The following is a 16,222-nucleotide window of genomic DNA, read 5'->3' as shown; positions in this document are numbered from 1 at the left end:
GCCTGAGTTCCATCCTCAGCACCCTGTTAGGAGTGATCCCTGAGTGCAGAGCCAGGAGGAAGCCCTGAGCACAGTTGAATGTGGGCACCCCACTTCCACATACAGGAAATAATTACTTTTTTTTGGATTTTAGGCCACACCTGGTGTTGCTCAGGGGTTACTCCTGTTTCTGCTCTCAGAAATCGCTCCTGGTAGGCTCGGGTACCATATGGGGTGTCGGGGATCAAACCTAGGTCCTTCCCTGGTCAGCCATGTGCAAGATTGCCCTACCACTGTGCTATATCTCTGAACCAATGAATTGTTTTTAAAAACTGTCACTGATGCCCTCCCTTACCTTACCAGCCTTACCTTTCCTCTGTATTAGGGAGCATAACCCCTCAGACTTGTAGGGAGTAAGGCTCTTACCTCTCTACCTTCCTCACCCCTTGTTTTACCCAGCTTAAGTACATAAATTAACATATATGTCATTTAGGGGGCACATCAAGTAGTACTCAGGGCCTGCTTACTCCTGACTTTGCTCACGAAGTACACACATGGCTGAGTTGGGGGTCCCTCATGTGGTGTTGGGTTGAATCCGGTTGGCCACATGCAAAGCAAATGCCTTAAACTTCTGTATTATCACCCAGGCCACTGAGTTATATTTTAATTTTTTGGTTTTTGGGCCACACCCAGTAATGTTTGGGGGTTATGCCTGGCTTTGCTCTCAGTAATTGTGCCTGGCTTGGGGGACCATATGGGATACTGGGGATCGAATCCAGGTCTGTCCTGGGTCAGCTGTGTGCAAGGCAATGCCTTATCACTGTGCTATTGCTCTGGCCTGAGTTATATTTTAAATGTGAAATGATAATTCTGTGGAAATGCTGAAAAGCCACTTTGTAATAAGAACTAACAGTTTAGCTACTTTTTAAATTTTTGGGCCACACCCAGCGATGTTCAGTATGACTCCTGACTGCACTCAGGGATCACCACCCCTGACTAGGTTGGGGGGCAATATGGGGAACTAGGGACTGAAATGGGATCAACTGTGCAAGGCGAACTACCTCTGTTCTATTGCTCTGACCCCTTAGCTACTCTAACTATATAATTTGCATTTACTAGTGGTAGTTTATACTTGAATTTGGGTTTTCTGCTCCTTAAATGAGTAGACAGAATGTTTGACTTTACATGTTTGTTTTCCACAACTTGGTTTGTGTAATGTTAAGTTTTGGGTGCTTGTTTTATTGGTTGGGTTTTACAAAGCCCTGGTATGTTCTGATTGTAGTCAAACGGTCATTAAAAGGTATATTTGCCTAATGAGGTTGGGTACTTTTTTATTGTATAGAAACAGATTTTAGGCTCCACCCTAAAAATCTTTGCTAAGTGAAGAAACCATCTGGATTCTCTCCTCCAATTGCCCTGTGTGTAGATTGGGTTTGTTGGAAACCTAATTTTGAAGAACTTAAGCTCTGCCTACTAAGCAGTCAGGACTTCTTTAAGTCCCTTTCTCTAAGTAGCAGAATACTGGAATAGCTTGATAGGTAAAGGATTTGTATTATTTGATTCAGGGTCCAAAAGGGCTCACGAGGGCTAATGTGCATACACACTGTGGAGATCAGGGTCAGTAAATTGACACACTGTCCACCTGCCAGAAAGGTGGCCTTCTGAAGGTCAGAAGGGGTGCAAAGTGGGGGTCAAACTTGGGGCTTTTGCCCTCTGAGCCACCATCCTGGCTCAGAAAAATCTTCAGAACCGTGAGATATGCAGTTAGGGGCTGAGACGATTAAGTAGGAACACACATGCCTAGGAAGACTTGACACCAATAAAACAAAACAGTAAGATTTTTGTGCTCGAGGCCATCCCTAATACTTTTTAAAATTCAAATAAATTTTTTTTGGGGGGTGACTCCTGTCTCTGCTTAGCTCTCTGCTAGCCACAGGCCAGAAGGAGATCCTCGGAGTCAGTACTGGATGGGTTTAGATGAACAGGTTTGGACCGGAAGTGAGATCAATAGTAAAAATGAAGCTATGAAGGATTATGTAGAGATGCTTCACACTGTAACTTGCCACCATCATGAAAACAACTCAGATTGACTCATATCAAAGCGTCTTCCAATCAGCAGGCAATTCATACCCTTTACAAGCATCTTTCAGGCAAGGCTACAAAAAATTCCCACTTTTTATCTCAAAGGAATCGGGAATGTAGATGGACTTTCCTGCACAGAGCTCTTCAGCTGTTCTCTCTTGTAGCCTCAAAGCCCCAAACCTGGTGTTAAATAGTCACACTTAGTAAGGCCACGGAGGAACGGTCTTTGAAAAGGTTCTCTAAAGAAAAAAAAAAAAGGTTCTCTAAAACTTCAATTTCTAAATGTGCTTTTTCTCAAATTAAAACTCAAAAAAGGACATTTTGATGCTATTAAGCCTGCGTGCTGCTCCTCAGCATTATGAGCTTATCTCCCAGCCTTGTTAACTGTTTTTATTTGTGGGGGTGGGGGGAGGTGTGTGTGTGCTATGTGGGCTTGCGCCATACCCAGTTACTTCTGGTGGGGACTTGGGACCATATGGGATGCTGGGGACTGAACCGTGGTTGGTTGCGTGCAAGGCAAGTACCCTCCCCACTGTGCTATCACTCTGGTCCCTTGTGAGCTTTTTAACTTTTTTTTTTATACAGGTAAAAGCAAAATAAAAAATTAACACAAGCATTTCATCACAGAAGTTTGTGAAGGTTGCAAAGTTAAAAAAAAGTGCCATTATGAAAATTGTGAAAAAGGAAACAAAGAATTCTTTTTTTCTCTTTAATCACTAACTTTCAGATTTTACAAATAAGCTTTGAACAATTCAAGTAGCCAATGTTTGGTGGAGAAACAGTTTTAACATGAAGAACTATAACATGCTCAATTTTCTTCTGTAAATAACTATTGGCCTGATTCACCAACATCACAAAAACAAAACAAATAACTTTAAAGCCATAGAATCCTGCATTTCTATTTACAAAAAGCCATAACAAACATGCATTTTTCCTTCACTGGGAGGACTTAAATATGGTAACATTAAGGCAGTGACAAGTCTAAAACAATAAAAATCCTAAGTTAAGGCTTTAATGTTTGTTTTGAAACCCAAATTCGTGAGCAACTGCCGCCAAAGCAAACAAGTGAAATTTGTCTACCAGGTAGTGTTTCTCTGCCCAGGATCTGTCACATTCCCTGCCGACAGGTCAGCTGGGAATGGAGGAGCAGCACCAGTCTTGAATCGAATGCTTGAGGAGGTCTGCTCTAGGTCCCATTTCCAGCATTCAGCCTCCAGCAGCATAAGTGAATGCCACAGAAGGACCTTTTCTGGGTCAACTTTGATGACTTTTCAGGCTGGACTCTATTCTTACTTGCCTGAAAGCTGGCCCCTCATCAATTCAGAATCTGCTCCACAGGAGACCCTGGGGTCTACTTGGCCACGTTCCTGTCTCCAAACAGAGCCGCCCACTATAGGTTTCTTTGAAGATGGCAGTTTGCAATCATACTCTGGAAACAAAGTGAAGCAAATGCAGACTGCCTGGTGTTGGAGGGAGCTATTCTGTCATCCTCAAGGCACAAAAATCCTTGCTAGACCAACATCTTTACTCAAGGAAAGGAGTCACTCTGAAACAACCACATAGACTAAAGAACAAGATTCTACTATACTTTTGCCCTGTCAAGCTTATTCAAAGTGTCAAGTAGTGAAATTTCGAGGGGGGGGTGTCCTTTTTTCTTTTTAAAGAAAAAGAACTATTTAGAGTAACTATTGTTGCTCTAAAAAAATATGGCCTATGGGGACACTTTAGTGTTCAACTTGAGGCATGAACCAACAATTTACTAGGCTCTGGGGATCACTCTACACCAAGTGTTTGCTGCTACTGATTTAAGCAGGACAATTCCAGTGACACAGCTCCTGGGAAGTATGATGTGTACACAGCTGTACCAGTATTGGTCTGTGGAGCAGGGATGGCACTGGCTGCATGAGTGCCGTCTCCAGAGATCAAGAGAGCTGCAGTCTTTCCTGTGTTTTCACATCAAAACAATGAGGGCAGAGTAGATGGAGAAGCTGGCGAGCTTGAGCCTTAGACCTAGCTGAGCGCTGTGTGGAGCCTGGTAGGAAGGAGCAGCTTCTAATAGGAACAACACACAGTGCTGGTGCTCCGATGGAAGGGAAACACAACACATTGCAAGTGGCTGGAAATATCTGGAAGAGCCGAGAGAGATGAACCTCAGTGGCTAGGCCAGCTGGGTCATTTCAGATGAAAAATAATGTATTTTTGAAGATGGGAAGATTAGCTGTGAAAGGGCAAAATCAGGCAACACTTTTCCCCCAAAGAAACCCCCCCCCAAAATCAAAACAAAACCACATTTTAGATGAACATAGTATACTTTATAATACACTTACATTTACTTACACACAGAATTCAGGTCACAAATACAAAAAGGCAACCGTCACAAGTGCTTAAGTCACGCTGTTAAACCGGGGTCCCCGTTTCCTGAGGGAATCCGTGGAGCTATCTTGTGGGAGGACACTCCTCAGAAGTTGGGGACAGAGTGCAATTCTGCACATGTCTGGGTCTCCACAGAGCTGAACTGTGACTCCATGGTGTTCCAGGCCAAATCAGCTAAGAGGAAGTCATCCATGGCTGTCTGTGTCTCGTTGCTGGTGAAGAACAAGCTGCCCAGGGCTTCAAAGCCTGACCTCATGGTCTGAGTCTCGGCACTGCTCAGCTGCACTTTGCTTTCGAGTGTGGGGAGGCTCTTGGCGGCGGCGGTGGCCGGCCCTTCTGTCTGTGTCTCTGTGTCTGAGGAGTCGGTGCTCACAGAGAAGCTGGAGTGCTTGAGGAGGCTGCCCAGTGGTAGGTGAGGGCTGCTGTCTAGGAAGAAGTTGAGGTCCGTCTGTGTCTGGGTGTCGAACATCTCCAGGCCAAGGAAGTTGGAATGAGGCCGGCAGCCATAGGACGGGGCGGATGGGTCGGCCAGGAGGAAATCCGTCTGGGTCTCAATATCCAGAGACTCCAGGACAGGCTCGGGGGCTATGGTGCCGAGGCCCCGCTCCTCGGTCTGGGTCTGGATGTTAGAGGCAGAGAAGAACTCTTCGATGTCGAAGTCGATGGTGGGGTTCTGGGCTGGCCCTGTGGGGAGCTGGCTGTTGGGCCCAGTGTTTGCTTCTGACAAAAGACTCCGATTGTCGAGGGGCTGAGCAGGGAGGTTGCTTGACAAGATGTTTTCCAAATCACTGAGTAAATCCATGGTTTGGGTCTGATTATCTGTCATGTTCTGGGAAGGAAGGATACTGTTGGGGGAACTGAAGTTCAGAAGGGGTGTGGGTTTCCCCACCTCTTGGTCTAAAGCCTTGGACTGGTTCTGAGGTAACAAGTCATGAGCAACCAAGCTACTACTGCTGATGATGGCTGGAGAGACATCATAGGGTGATGCAAACAGGTCGTCACACATCACAGCCTGGTCCATGTGGACGCGCCCATCTGTTGTCATCGTTGTCGTCGTTGGATTCCGTAGTGTCTGAGTTTCTCGGGAGATTCCTGCAGCTGGGAAAGAAACATCAAGAAATGCGTCTGTCTGAGCAGCAATGGTGGCTGTTGCCTTAGTGCTGGGCACCAGAGTCTGAGTTTGGACACTAATGGGGAGGGAGACTTGGGAGGCGAAGGTCAGATCGGTCTGAGAGCAGGAGGACACGGAGGTGTCAGGGCTGGCCCATGAAGTGGAAGGGAGCAGGTGCCGGGCAGCAGGCAACAGGTCTGTCTGGACGTTGGCTGAGGAAGAAACGCTGCTCTTCGGACACATGGGACCCAGGTCCTGGGCTGGAGCAGATGCCACTTTGCCCAAGTTAACCTGAACGCCCGTACTGATGGATTCAACTGGCACGGGAGCCCCAACTTTGGAAAGCAGGGGACTATCCTTGAGGGTGCAGGCCTCGGAGTCCAGGCCGAGAATCAATGTTCCTATGGACAAGGGCAGAAAGTGCAGGGCCCCAGAGGCCGAGGCCTGGGGCTCCACACCCAGCACCACAGGTGGGGCTGAGGAGTCGGTCGTGGGCACCAACACAGGCACTGAGGAGAACTGCATCACCGGGAGCTTCACCAAGGCCACCCGGGGCTTTGGCAGGAGCAACTTCGGAGGGTAGCGTGGGGCTGTAGGAAGAGGCGGCTTTCCCGAGGCTGGGGCTTCCAATGGAGCAACCAACTTTACATCCGCAGCTTCGAGTTCCTGAGGGTCTGCTTGGGGGCCTGGCTGGATGGTCAAGGACTCCCCAGTTTGACTGGCCAGCTTCTGGTTGTGCAGACAACTTTCCATTTTCCTTCTCTTGCTGGGCGGGTCCCTGAGAAATGACGGCAGTAAAATGAGAACCAGAGCTTTAAACAGCAGCTTTCTCTAACCCTGCTCTTACCAACATCTAGGACAGATGGCAGAGTCTACCTGGGGAAGAAAAATTCCTTTTTGGGGGCACTCTGAGAATTGGGCCCTATTATAGTCAGAAACAAATGAACATGGAAGAAGGCAGAACTAGTTTTTTAAACTTTTTTTTTGGTTTGTTTTTTGGGTCATACCTGGCAGTGCTCAGGGGTTACTCCTGTGGGTAGCCACTCCCCCAACTTATTTATCCCTGAATGATCAGAACCATCCACACCTGGAATGGGCGGGAAGAGGAGCTGCTTGAGGGGAAAGGGGATAAGGAGGAGAGTTAGAGAGAGAAGAATTGAATCAGCAGAGAGAATCAACAAAGAGAACCAGCAAAGGGAAGTCAGTCAGCAATGAAGCCTGAAGGGTAGCTGGAAGGTAGAGAGAGCCAGAAGAAGCAGAGAAGTGGCTGCTAGGAAAAGGCTTAGCATAGAAGCCATGTGAGGTAATGCAAAGCTGGCTGACTCCTGGAACTTCATCTGACTGCTTTGTGAATTTCTCTGTCACCCTGCAGCCTTCAGACCCACCAGGCAGGGACCGAGCCGAGCCAAGAAAGGCCTCACCATCCCCACATCAACTCTAAAACAACTGGTTTTGCCCTCAGAAATTTAGAAATTACTCCTGGCAGACTTGGGGGACCATATGGGATGCTGGCAATAAAATCTCAGGTCAGATACATACAAGGCAAATGTCCTGCTTCCTGTTCTATCACCCCAGACCCATATTTTTCTAGACTCAAGTATTAGGACTTGGATCTGGAAGCAGAACGAAGCCAAAAGTTTATGTAACACAACTTGTATGGTTTCTACAGTGGGAAGCTATGACACCCAATATAAACGTGATCTTTAAAATGAAGTAGTTTCCCTCTAAAACCTAGTCCTTGGTCAGCTGCCATCCTTTTTTTTTTGTTCTTTTTGGTTTTTGGGCCACACTTGGAGGTGCTCAGGGGTTACTCCTGGCTATCTGCTCAGAAAGAGCTCTGGCAGGCACGAGGAACCATATGGGATGCTGGGATCTGAACCAACCACCTTAGGTCCTAGATTGGCTGCTTGCAAGGCAAACGCCACTGTGCTATCTCTCCGGCCCCACAGCCATCCTTCTAAAAGACGTCAGATGTTATGACTTTCAAATGGGAAAATAAAAGGTCTCCAAGGGAAAAAAGTAGAAAGAACCTGGAAAAGTGACTAGGGTAAGCAGGTGTGGAAGCTGTGAGAAATGCCGCCTTTCTGGAATGTTCCCTACTTGTTTGCTTCATTGTCTCTGGCAGTTTCCTCGGGCGCTCAGGCCTTGGGGACTGCTCTGCCCCCTTTACCTGTGTTCTGCAGGGATCTCATGGCCGGTGCGGTAGATGTGGGACTGGAGGGCAGTTCTGCTAGCATAGGGGCAGCCACAGGTGCACTGGAAGGTCTTCCCACAGTCCTCAGTGTGGCGCTTCAGGTCCCACTCGGTGCCATAGGAGTTGCCACACTTAGTACATTTGTGCTTCTTCTCTGCGTGCATTTTCATAAAGTGCTAGGAAGGACACGGAGCTTGGATGAGAAGCGGCCGTTGCTCACAGCATTTCAAGAACACCTTCCCTCTCTCTCTCCACCACCACCACCACCACAAGCACTGGGGCATGCACAATCAGACCCACAAACCGAGAGCACGTCAAGCCCACAGCTAGTCTAACAGCAACTCTGTGACAAGCAAGAGACGATCCTAACTAAGGATGACATGACCCTCGGCCTACCCACACTTATAAAGAGTTGAATAGAGAAATGTGCTGGCACAAAGCCCCAGGGAAACAGCTGGCAATCTCTTGCAGGACTGAGTCATCAGCTTCCCACTGGGTGTTGTTTCCCCCTCCTCTGAGCCCCCAATAGCTGCTTCAGAAATTTCTTTCCTGGCAGTTTTTGCTCCCCAGTGCCTTGGCTGTCTTCTTCTGGAGGCTTCCAAGCCCACAGGAGAAGCTGGAAGCGCACATATGCTCATCTGTGCTGACTCCTGTCTTCTCGCTGCAAGTGAGGCCAGAAGCAAGAGGGCTTGGACTCTTGCATGTACCTTCATCTGCACTATTCCCCTCACGTAGGGATAGGGGGTGCTGCCCCAGCTTTCTGCATAGAGCTCATCTGTGATCATTCTCAGGGAACCCAACAAAGGAGAAGCCAAGTACCTGCTTTACGAGAGAAAACTGAGAGAAGGGTCTGTCTGGCCCCCGAGGGCACCCTTCAATTGGGCAGCAGTAGAATTTTGGGGCCGTTTTCAAATCTTTTCTGACTGTCGGATTTACAATGCCATCCTGTAAAAGAAAAAAAAAATCACTATTTCCAAAACAACAACTTAACAGGTTGAGGGGGGAAAACAAGGAAGGTTGTCGTTGATGCCAGGTGATGAAAATGTTCTCAAGCTGGATTGTGGAAAGGTTATCCAACAATGTAAATTTACTAAAAAGCCTAATTACTTAAAATGGATCAACTTTGTGGTGTGTAAATTATAACTCAACAATCCATCTTTTTTGTTTGTTTTTGTTTTTGGGTCACACTCGGCGGCGCTCAGGGGTTACTCCTGGCTCTCTGCTTAGAAATAGCTCCTGGCAGACATGGGGGACCATATGGGATGCCAGGATTCGAACCACCATTGGTCCTGGGCCAGCGCTTGCAAGGCAAACAAACGTCCTATCACTGTGCTATCTCTCCAGCCCCTCAACAATCCATCTTTAAAAAAATCTTGCATCTGGGGCAGGAGCCATAGTATAGTGGGTAGGATACTTGCCTACCATGGGGCTTGCCCAGGTTTGAGCCCCAGTACCCCATACCCTAGTACCCTGAGCTCCACCAGGAGTGATCCTTGAGTGCAGAGCCAAGAGTAAGATCTGAGCACAGCCGGATGTGGCCCACAAATAAAAACCAAACCAAACTTTGCATCCACTTTGTCAAAAGTCCTTCTAAATATATTTATGAATTATTTATGGTTTTTGAGCCACACCCCATGGTTCTACTTTCTATGTCCCAGCCAAAGTAAGCCTACTAATCCTTCGTTGAAAAGTACTGGTGGACATTCTGGCTGAAGTGTCAAGATAATGAGGGATCAGTTAATTAAACCCATGGTTCTGTCTTGTGGCCTCAATGAGTCCACATATCTCAGGCCAGAGACCCCAGTAACCTTCAGTGAGATTCTGGCCTGGCCCTTGCTCCTGACCCAAAGGAAGTTGGGTATGGATATCGCCACAGATCACTGACAGGTACTATGAGAACGGCTTCCTGACTTCTGGAACATTCCTATCCATCCAATCAAGCATCAGTGAGTGTCAAGGGGAGCAATGCTGGCCTTGGGGCAGCCTGTGCACACATTCAGAGGGAAAGGAAGCTTTTTGTAGTATATGAAAAAGTTTCCATAAGATTATTCTTGGGATTGTTGTATATAAAAGTGTTTCCTTAGGATTGTTCTGTGACTATTGCCCCACCTAGCCCTTTCAGGTGGGGCGCTGTGGAGTTGGCAATAAATAGCTTGATGGACAGGGGAGAGGGGGCCTTTTGCGAAAGCTGCAGGCTGCAGGAGGATTCTCTCGCTCTCTTTGCCCAATCTTTTACACCCTATCCTTCTTGTCTGTGTGGATTATTATTTGCTGCAGATAAATATTACCAAGGTCTTCCCCCGAAAAGGGACAAGGGGATGGGAAGTAATTTCTCATTCTGGGGACTGTTCTTGGATTCACAAATACCCAACAAAGTTAGCAGCGAAGATATATTGCACTTTTCTCACTCTATGCAATAATTTCCCTCATTGATCTCAATCTCAGTAATTCCACAATGCACACAATACATTTATTCTTTCCTAATTTTCTACATTCTACAACCTATTCATAATCATTCAATATTAGATAGCTGGTTGCCTGAATAGTTTCCTTTTTCATTATAAAGTATAAAATATTTATCCAGTTCCTCTTTATTTTTATTTATTTTTTTTTTGTGGTTTTTGGGTCATACCCAGCAGTGCTCAGGGGTTACTCCTGGCTCCATGCTCAGAAATTGCTCCTGGCAGGCACGGGGGACCATATGAGACACCAGGATTTGAACCGATGACCTTCTGCATGAAAGGCAAATGCCTTACCCCCATGCTATCTCTCTGGCCTCCCAGTTCCTCTTTAAGGGGTCAAACTAAATCTCTCCTCACCTTCCTCACTGTGCCCATCAACAGTTCAAGTCTTTTCTTTTTTTGTTTGTTTTTGGGTCACACCTGGAAGTGCTCAAGGGTTACTCCCGGCTCTATGCTCAGAATTCACTCCATTTTTTTTTTTTTTGGTTTTTCGGGCCACACCCACTCAGAAATTGCCTCTGGCTTGGGGGGACCATATGGGACACGGGGGATCGAACCGCAGTCCTTTCCTTAGCTAGAACTTGCAAGGCAGACACCTTACCTCTAGTGCCACTCCGCCGAACCCCAGAATTCACTCCTGGCAGCTCAGGGGACCATATGGGATGCCGGGATTGGAACCACACCAACCCTTCTGCATGCAAGGCAAACGCCTTACCCTCTGTGCTATCTCTCCAGCCCCAAGCCCAACAGTTCAAGTCTTGACCCGCATGCTAGACTTTGTCGATTATCTTCAACTAATTTTGGGACCTTATAAAGTCATTTGTATTATTCAACTTCTGAAAAGCATAGTTGTGCTCCGATCACCATCTCAAACACTTTCTTTTTTTTTTTTTTTTTTGGTTTTTGGGCCACACCCGGTGACGCTCAGGGGTTACTCCTGGGCTATGTGCTCAGAAGATGCTCCTGTTTGGGGGACCATATGGGACGCCGGGGGATCGAACCGTGGTCCATCTAGTGGCTAGCGCAGGCAAGGCAGGCACCTTACCCTCTAGCGGCCATCCGCCCGGTCCCTCAAACACTTTCAACGTTCTGGTGGCCATCAAAACCAAAACTCTGTCATGCCCCAGGATGAGACACTGGATATGGACCAGTTCTGCGGTGGCCCCCCTCCTGGCCTCATTCATGCTTCTAGCTTTCTCAGAGCCAAGTGCTCAACCCCCTGGTTGGTACCCCCATCAGCATGTCTATCCTGTCCTGAAGAGGACATGTGCTAAGGGTAGGCTGGGCTCCAGTGAGAAGAGGGGAGATAAGTAGCGGTGATGATAGGGCCAGAAGGCGACAAAGCGGTCTGCATGCAGGCCTGCAGGTGACCTGGTCTGACCTCTGGCAACTGCAGCTGCCAGTCCCCGAACCCCACCAGGAGTAATCCCGAACAGCCAGGAGCAGTCCCCTGCACACCGCAGAGTGTGGCTAGAACTCACGGAGCTAAGGGAATACTGTTGCCAACAGCTGCAGGGATGGCTCAAAATGCCAGTTTACCAGCCCCTTTGTATGTCTTTGTGCACACTTCTGGAAAAAAAAAAAAGGCACAAGGTTTTGTGTCTTTTGGGGATATCTATTTACAAACACTTGAACAAACAATCTCTAAAAAGATCCGACAGAGGAGACAGAATAGTAAATGTGCAGGAGGAAGGGAGGAAAAAGAATGTGGACATGGCAAAAAAGACCTTGGAGGGCCAGAGGCGAACAGGACAACGGTGAGGGCACATTCTTTGCACTGCAGATGTATCCTGAGGCACCACTGGGAGTGAGCCCTGCAGTGCAGAGGAATAACCCCCAGAGATCACTGGGTGTGCCTCCAAAAGGCTTTCTAGACCTTTTTGAAGGCAAAGAAGGCATCTTTCATTGAAGAAAACCAGCTAGTTTTGTCATCTTTATTCTAATTTAGAAGTAGAATTGAGCTACTATGCTCTGTGAAACCACTTTTCTTCTGGGAGAAAAACTTCCTGAGTGATCATTATAAGCAAATCTTTGGGATATATATAATACATAATCCTCAGTGTGCATTTTCTCAACTGTGGCCATCTGGTCCCTCAGGGTGCACTGAAAATAGTCCATGGGGGACCACAGATGAAAGGTCATATAACTAGGGCCCGGGAAGATAGAGCACAGCGGCGTTTGCCTTGCAAGCAGCCTATCCAGGACCAAAGGTGGTTGGTTTCGAATTCCGGTGTCCCATATGGTCCCCGTCGCCTTGCCAGGAGCTATTTCTGAGCAGAACAGCCAGAGTAACCCCTGAGCAACACGCCGCGGTGTGGCCCAAAAAACCAAAAAAAAAAAAAAAACAAAAACACCAGAAAGTCATATAACTGGGGAAGGAAGGAGATAAAAAGGGGAATGAGGGAGGGGTGAGGGAGAGAGAGACAGAGAGAGACAGGGAGGGGGGGAGAGAGAATGAGAAAGAGAGAGTGAGAGAGTGAGTGAGTGAGAGAGAGAGAGAGAGAGAGAGAGAGAGGAGAGGAGAGAGAGAGAGAGAGAGAGAGAGAGGAGAGAGAGAGAGAGAGAGAGAGAGAGATGCTGCTTTAAGCTGTTTCTAAAAAACACATTCTGGACAGCTTCAAGGTCTTACTGTCCCCAGTCTCTATTCTCAAACATTCTGACAATCACCGAAATGTCCTTTTCTTCCTGTCTTCATGGAACTCCCCCGCAAAGGCAGCGAGCCTGTGTCCAGATTTCTTATAAGACCCTGAGTAGAATTATCTAAGGTACCAGTTAAGAGGCACCAGAAACATCACAGCTCAGAACTCAGAACTCCCCACTTATACCCACCACTCTCAGAAGGGTTCCACTAATCCATCATTCATGTTAAGAGGGAAGCCTGACCGGTCAGGGGTAGGGCACTGTTTAAAGAATAATTAGAATGAGAACCACTCAGTATATGCAGGTGACAGGCTTCTGTGTGCCACACATCATATGGCTGTTTTTGTTTTGTTTTGTTTTGTTTTTGGGGTCACACCCGGCAAGTTGCTCAGAGGTTACTCCTGGCTCTATGCACAGAAATTGCTCCTGGCCAGGCTCAGGGGACCATATGGGTTGCCGGGATTCGAACCACCGTCCTTCTGCATGAAAGGCAAAAACGCTCTACCTCCATGCTATCTCTCCAGCCCCTCCATGGCTGTTTTTGTAAACAGATGATGGTAACCTACACACACAAGCTACATACAGGACCTAAACCAGAAATATGACTTTCTTCACATTTTGTCCTCAAGCTTCCCTGAGTGTAGAATATAGCCTCTGCCACATAAAGCACAGAATGTCTAGGTTCTGATGACTGGCATTCAGGAAGCCTTCCTGAGATTGATTGAGGGGAATTAAGTTCATATGGGTTATTTAGGGATATGGTAGATTCTCGTCCCCAAGCCAAATTCCAAGGCAGATACATCTGTGGGGTCTTGAGGTCTGAACACAGGGGCTTGAGAACACCAGAGAACTCCCAGTCCTGCCCTGGTGTCAGCTCATCTTCCAATTCCCTAAGAACTAAAGTGTTGGGGCGGAAGAGATAGCATGGAGGTAAGGCGTTCGCCTTTCATGCAGAATGTCAGTGGTTCGAATCCCGGCATCCCATATGGTCCCCCTGAGCCTGGCCAAGAGCGATTTTTGAGCACAGAGCCCAGGAGTAACCCCTGAGCGCTGCCGGGTGTGACCCAAAAATACAGAAACAAAAATAAGAACATAAAAGTGTTAAGGAAAACAGCTGAGTTCAAGAGTTTCACTGTGACTGCAGACGGGGAAAACAGTCTCACAAATACCCAAAGCCAGGGAAGATTCCCTGAAACTCTGAAAAGCTTAACTCCCAGTAATGATTTTGCCATCCTAATGGGACTCGCTGCATAAAACATGTTTCGGTTTCTGCACTGGGATCTTGGATAAACATGAGTCTCTGTCTGATTGTGCATCCTGCAACTTAGTCCTAGAGAATCTTGTCTTCCTGCTCCATGGGTGTCCAAAAAGTAAGTAGTGGCCAGGGGGCCAGCGAGAGAAGGGGCTTAAGACATAAGCACCCCTTTAATCCTTGGCCCTTATATGGCTCCAACCAAGCAATAGCCAGCTGCAGTCCTGGGGGGTCCAGGGGTCACAGCCAGGGTGGCCCACAAGAATACAGGGCACTGCAAGAACCAGCAGCACCTCATCCATAGGCCCTTGCTTTAATTTAGTCAGGAATGGTAGGTGCAGCCCCGGGCTCTCTGACACACTCAGGAAGCACCTTCCTTCCCCCCACTATAAAAAAAAAAAACCCACCAGAAGTAGCTTAGTAGGACAATGGTCATTCCCAACATTAGGGGAAGCCGAAGGGAGAGATGTCAACTACCCTCTGTGGTCTCAGAGTGGGGGGTGGTGATGAAGACAGGGGAGGGCAATTATGTATATGTGCTAGAACCAAGCATGGAATTAGGGTGCCGCAGTCTACTCCCCCAGGGGGGAAAAAAAAGAGTCTATCACTCAAGTTAAAATATAGGTAAAGCAAAGACATAATTGGTGAAAATCCAGCCTGAAAGCAAAAGTACGAGTCAATTCTCACAACCTGCTGCACTGCACCTGTCTTCAGAGGCCGCTCAAAGACTGAGGGGGGTGGGGGTTTAGAGTGGGTGGGAGCCTGCAGGGCCCCCTCAGCACACCAACGTCAGGTCTTCACCTGGGAACTTGGGCAGTGCATCTTTAGCGGTTGTTGCTAAGCAAGGCCCTGGTGGAGGGAGGGGATCCCCTCGAACTCTGCTGTTGTTACCTTGGCATCAGAAGCCAGGTGGGAAGCAATGATGGATGGACCCCGCTGCTGCTGGTGTGGTGTGTGTTGTGTGTGTGTTTGTGTGTGTGACAGGGGTGTGTGTGTGACAGGCATGGACCCGCTGCTGCTGCTCGGTGTGTGTGTGTGTGTGTGTGTGTGTTGTATTGTGTGTGTGTGATGGCCATGGACTCGTTGCTGCTGCTGGGTGTGTTGTGTGTGTGATAGCCATGCCTGGGTGTGTGTGTGTGTGTGTGTGACAGGCCATGGACACGCTGCTGCTGATGCTGGTGTGTGTGTGTGTGTGTGTGTGTGTGTGTGATAGGCAATGCCTGGCCCTGGGGGTGGGGGGCAAACTTCAATTCCCGAATCCTATTCGGACCACCCCAAAGCGCCATCACCCCCACTCAAAGCGCTTTTGGGGGTGTGTGTGTGTGACCTGCTCTGCAAAGGCGGAGGCTCCTCGGATGACAGGTCAGGCTCCCTCCCCGGGCGTTGGCACCTGGCGTGGCAGCGGGGACGTGCGTGCGCACAGGGGTCCCAGTCAGCCATCGGGGCGAGCCCGGGGCTGGGGTGCGCGGTGGGTGGGGGGCTCAGCTCACCTGCAGCCGGTGGCTCTTGACCAGGTGCATGTTGAGCGCGGGCCCGTTGGGCAGGATCTTGCCGCAGCCGCGCACGGTGCACAGGATGTTGGTGCGCACGGCCCGCGACAGCTCGCTCACCGACGGCTGCACCAGCTCCCCGCGCGGCCGGCGGCGGACCCGAGGCGGCTGGCGGGCGGGCGCGGGCCGCGGCCGGCTGCCCCCTCCAGGGCGTCCCGGGGGGCCCCAGGGGTCCGAGGCGGCGGCGGGGGCGGGCGGCGGCTCCCCCCCGCGCGGCCGCCGGCAAACGGCCGGGGGCGCACCGAAGCCAGAGCCGCGGGCCCCGCCGCCGCCTCAAGCCAGCCCGCCATCGCTCCCGCACGGCGCAGGCCGCGCAGTCGCACGACCCGCCTCCCCCCCGCGCCGCCACTTCCGGGAGGGGCGGGGGTTCGCCCCGGCTCATTAGCATCCGGCGGCCTTTTTGGCGCGCCGTGCGCCCCCTGCCTGGCTGGTTGGCCGGCCGGCCGGCCGACCGACCGTGGAGGGCGCGTCTGCAGGCAGGCGTTGGCTGGCCGCCTGGCCGGGAAAGGGGCCCAACTTGATTGTTGTCAAAGTTTGTTTGTTGTTGTTGTCAAGGTCGGGGTCGGGTTGATCCCTTTT

The 16,222-nt window shown here is 49.2% G+C and overlaps 1 protein-coding gene across 1 annotated transcript; it reads right to left on the bottom strand.

The window, feature by feature from the left end:
- Positions 1 to 4,351: 4,351 nt before the first annotated feature.
- On the bottom strand, positions 4,352 to 15,727 carry ATMIN (ATM interactor). The gene is made up of 4 exons (XM_049786274.1): positions 15,584 to 15,727; positions 8,559 to 8,684; positions 7,716 to 7,915; positions 4,352 to 6,323 (listed from the first exon to the last, which is right to left on the bottom strand). The coding sequence occupies exons 1-4, from the start codon at positions 15,611 to 15,613 to the stop codon at positions 4,520 to 4,522; spliced, it is 2,160 nt and encodes a 719-aa protein (XP_049642231.1). The 5' UTR covers positions 15,614 to 15,727; the 3' UTR covers positions 4,352 to 4,519.
- Positions 15,728 to 16,222: the final 495 nt, after the last annotated feature.

The sequence above is a fragment of the Suncus etruscus genome, chromosome 14 (genome assembly GCF_024139225.1).
Source record: "Suncus etruscus isolate mSunEtr1 chromosome 14, mSunEtr1.pri.cur, whole genome shotgun sequence".
Lineage (NCBI taxonomy): Eukaryota > Metazoa > Chordata > Mammalia > Eulipotyphla > Soricidae > Suncus > Suncus etruscus.
This window is presented reverse-complemented; position numbering and strand designations above follow the sequence as displayed.

Bases quoted from the DNA above. Each gene is read 5' to 3' on its own strand.
- ATMIN (XM_049786274.1), bottom strand. From the start codon at position 15,613: ATGCACCTGGTCAAGAGCCACCGGCTGCAG. The intron at 7,916-8,558 runs GTACTTGGCTTC...TGTCCTTCCTAG, and splicing joins AGTTTTCTCTCGTAAAGCAG to CACTTTATGAAAATGCACGC. The intron at 6,324-7,715 runs GTAAAGGGGGCA...GTCATTTCTCAG, and splicing joins GAGATCCCTGCAGAACACAG to GGACCCGCCCAGCAAGAGAA.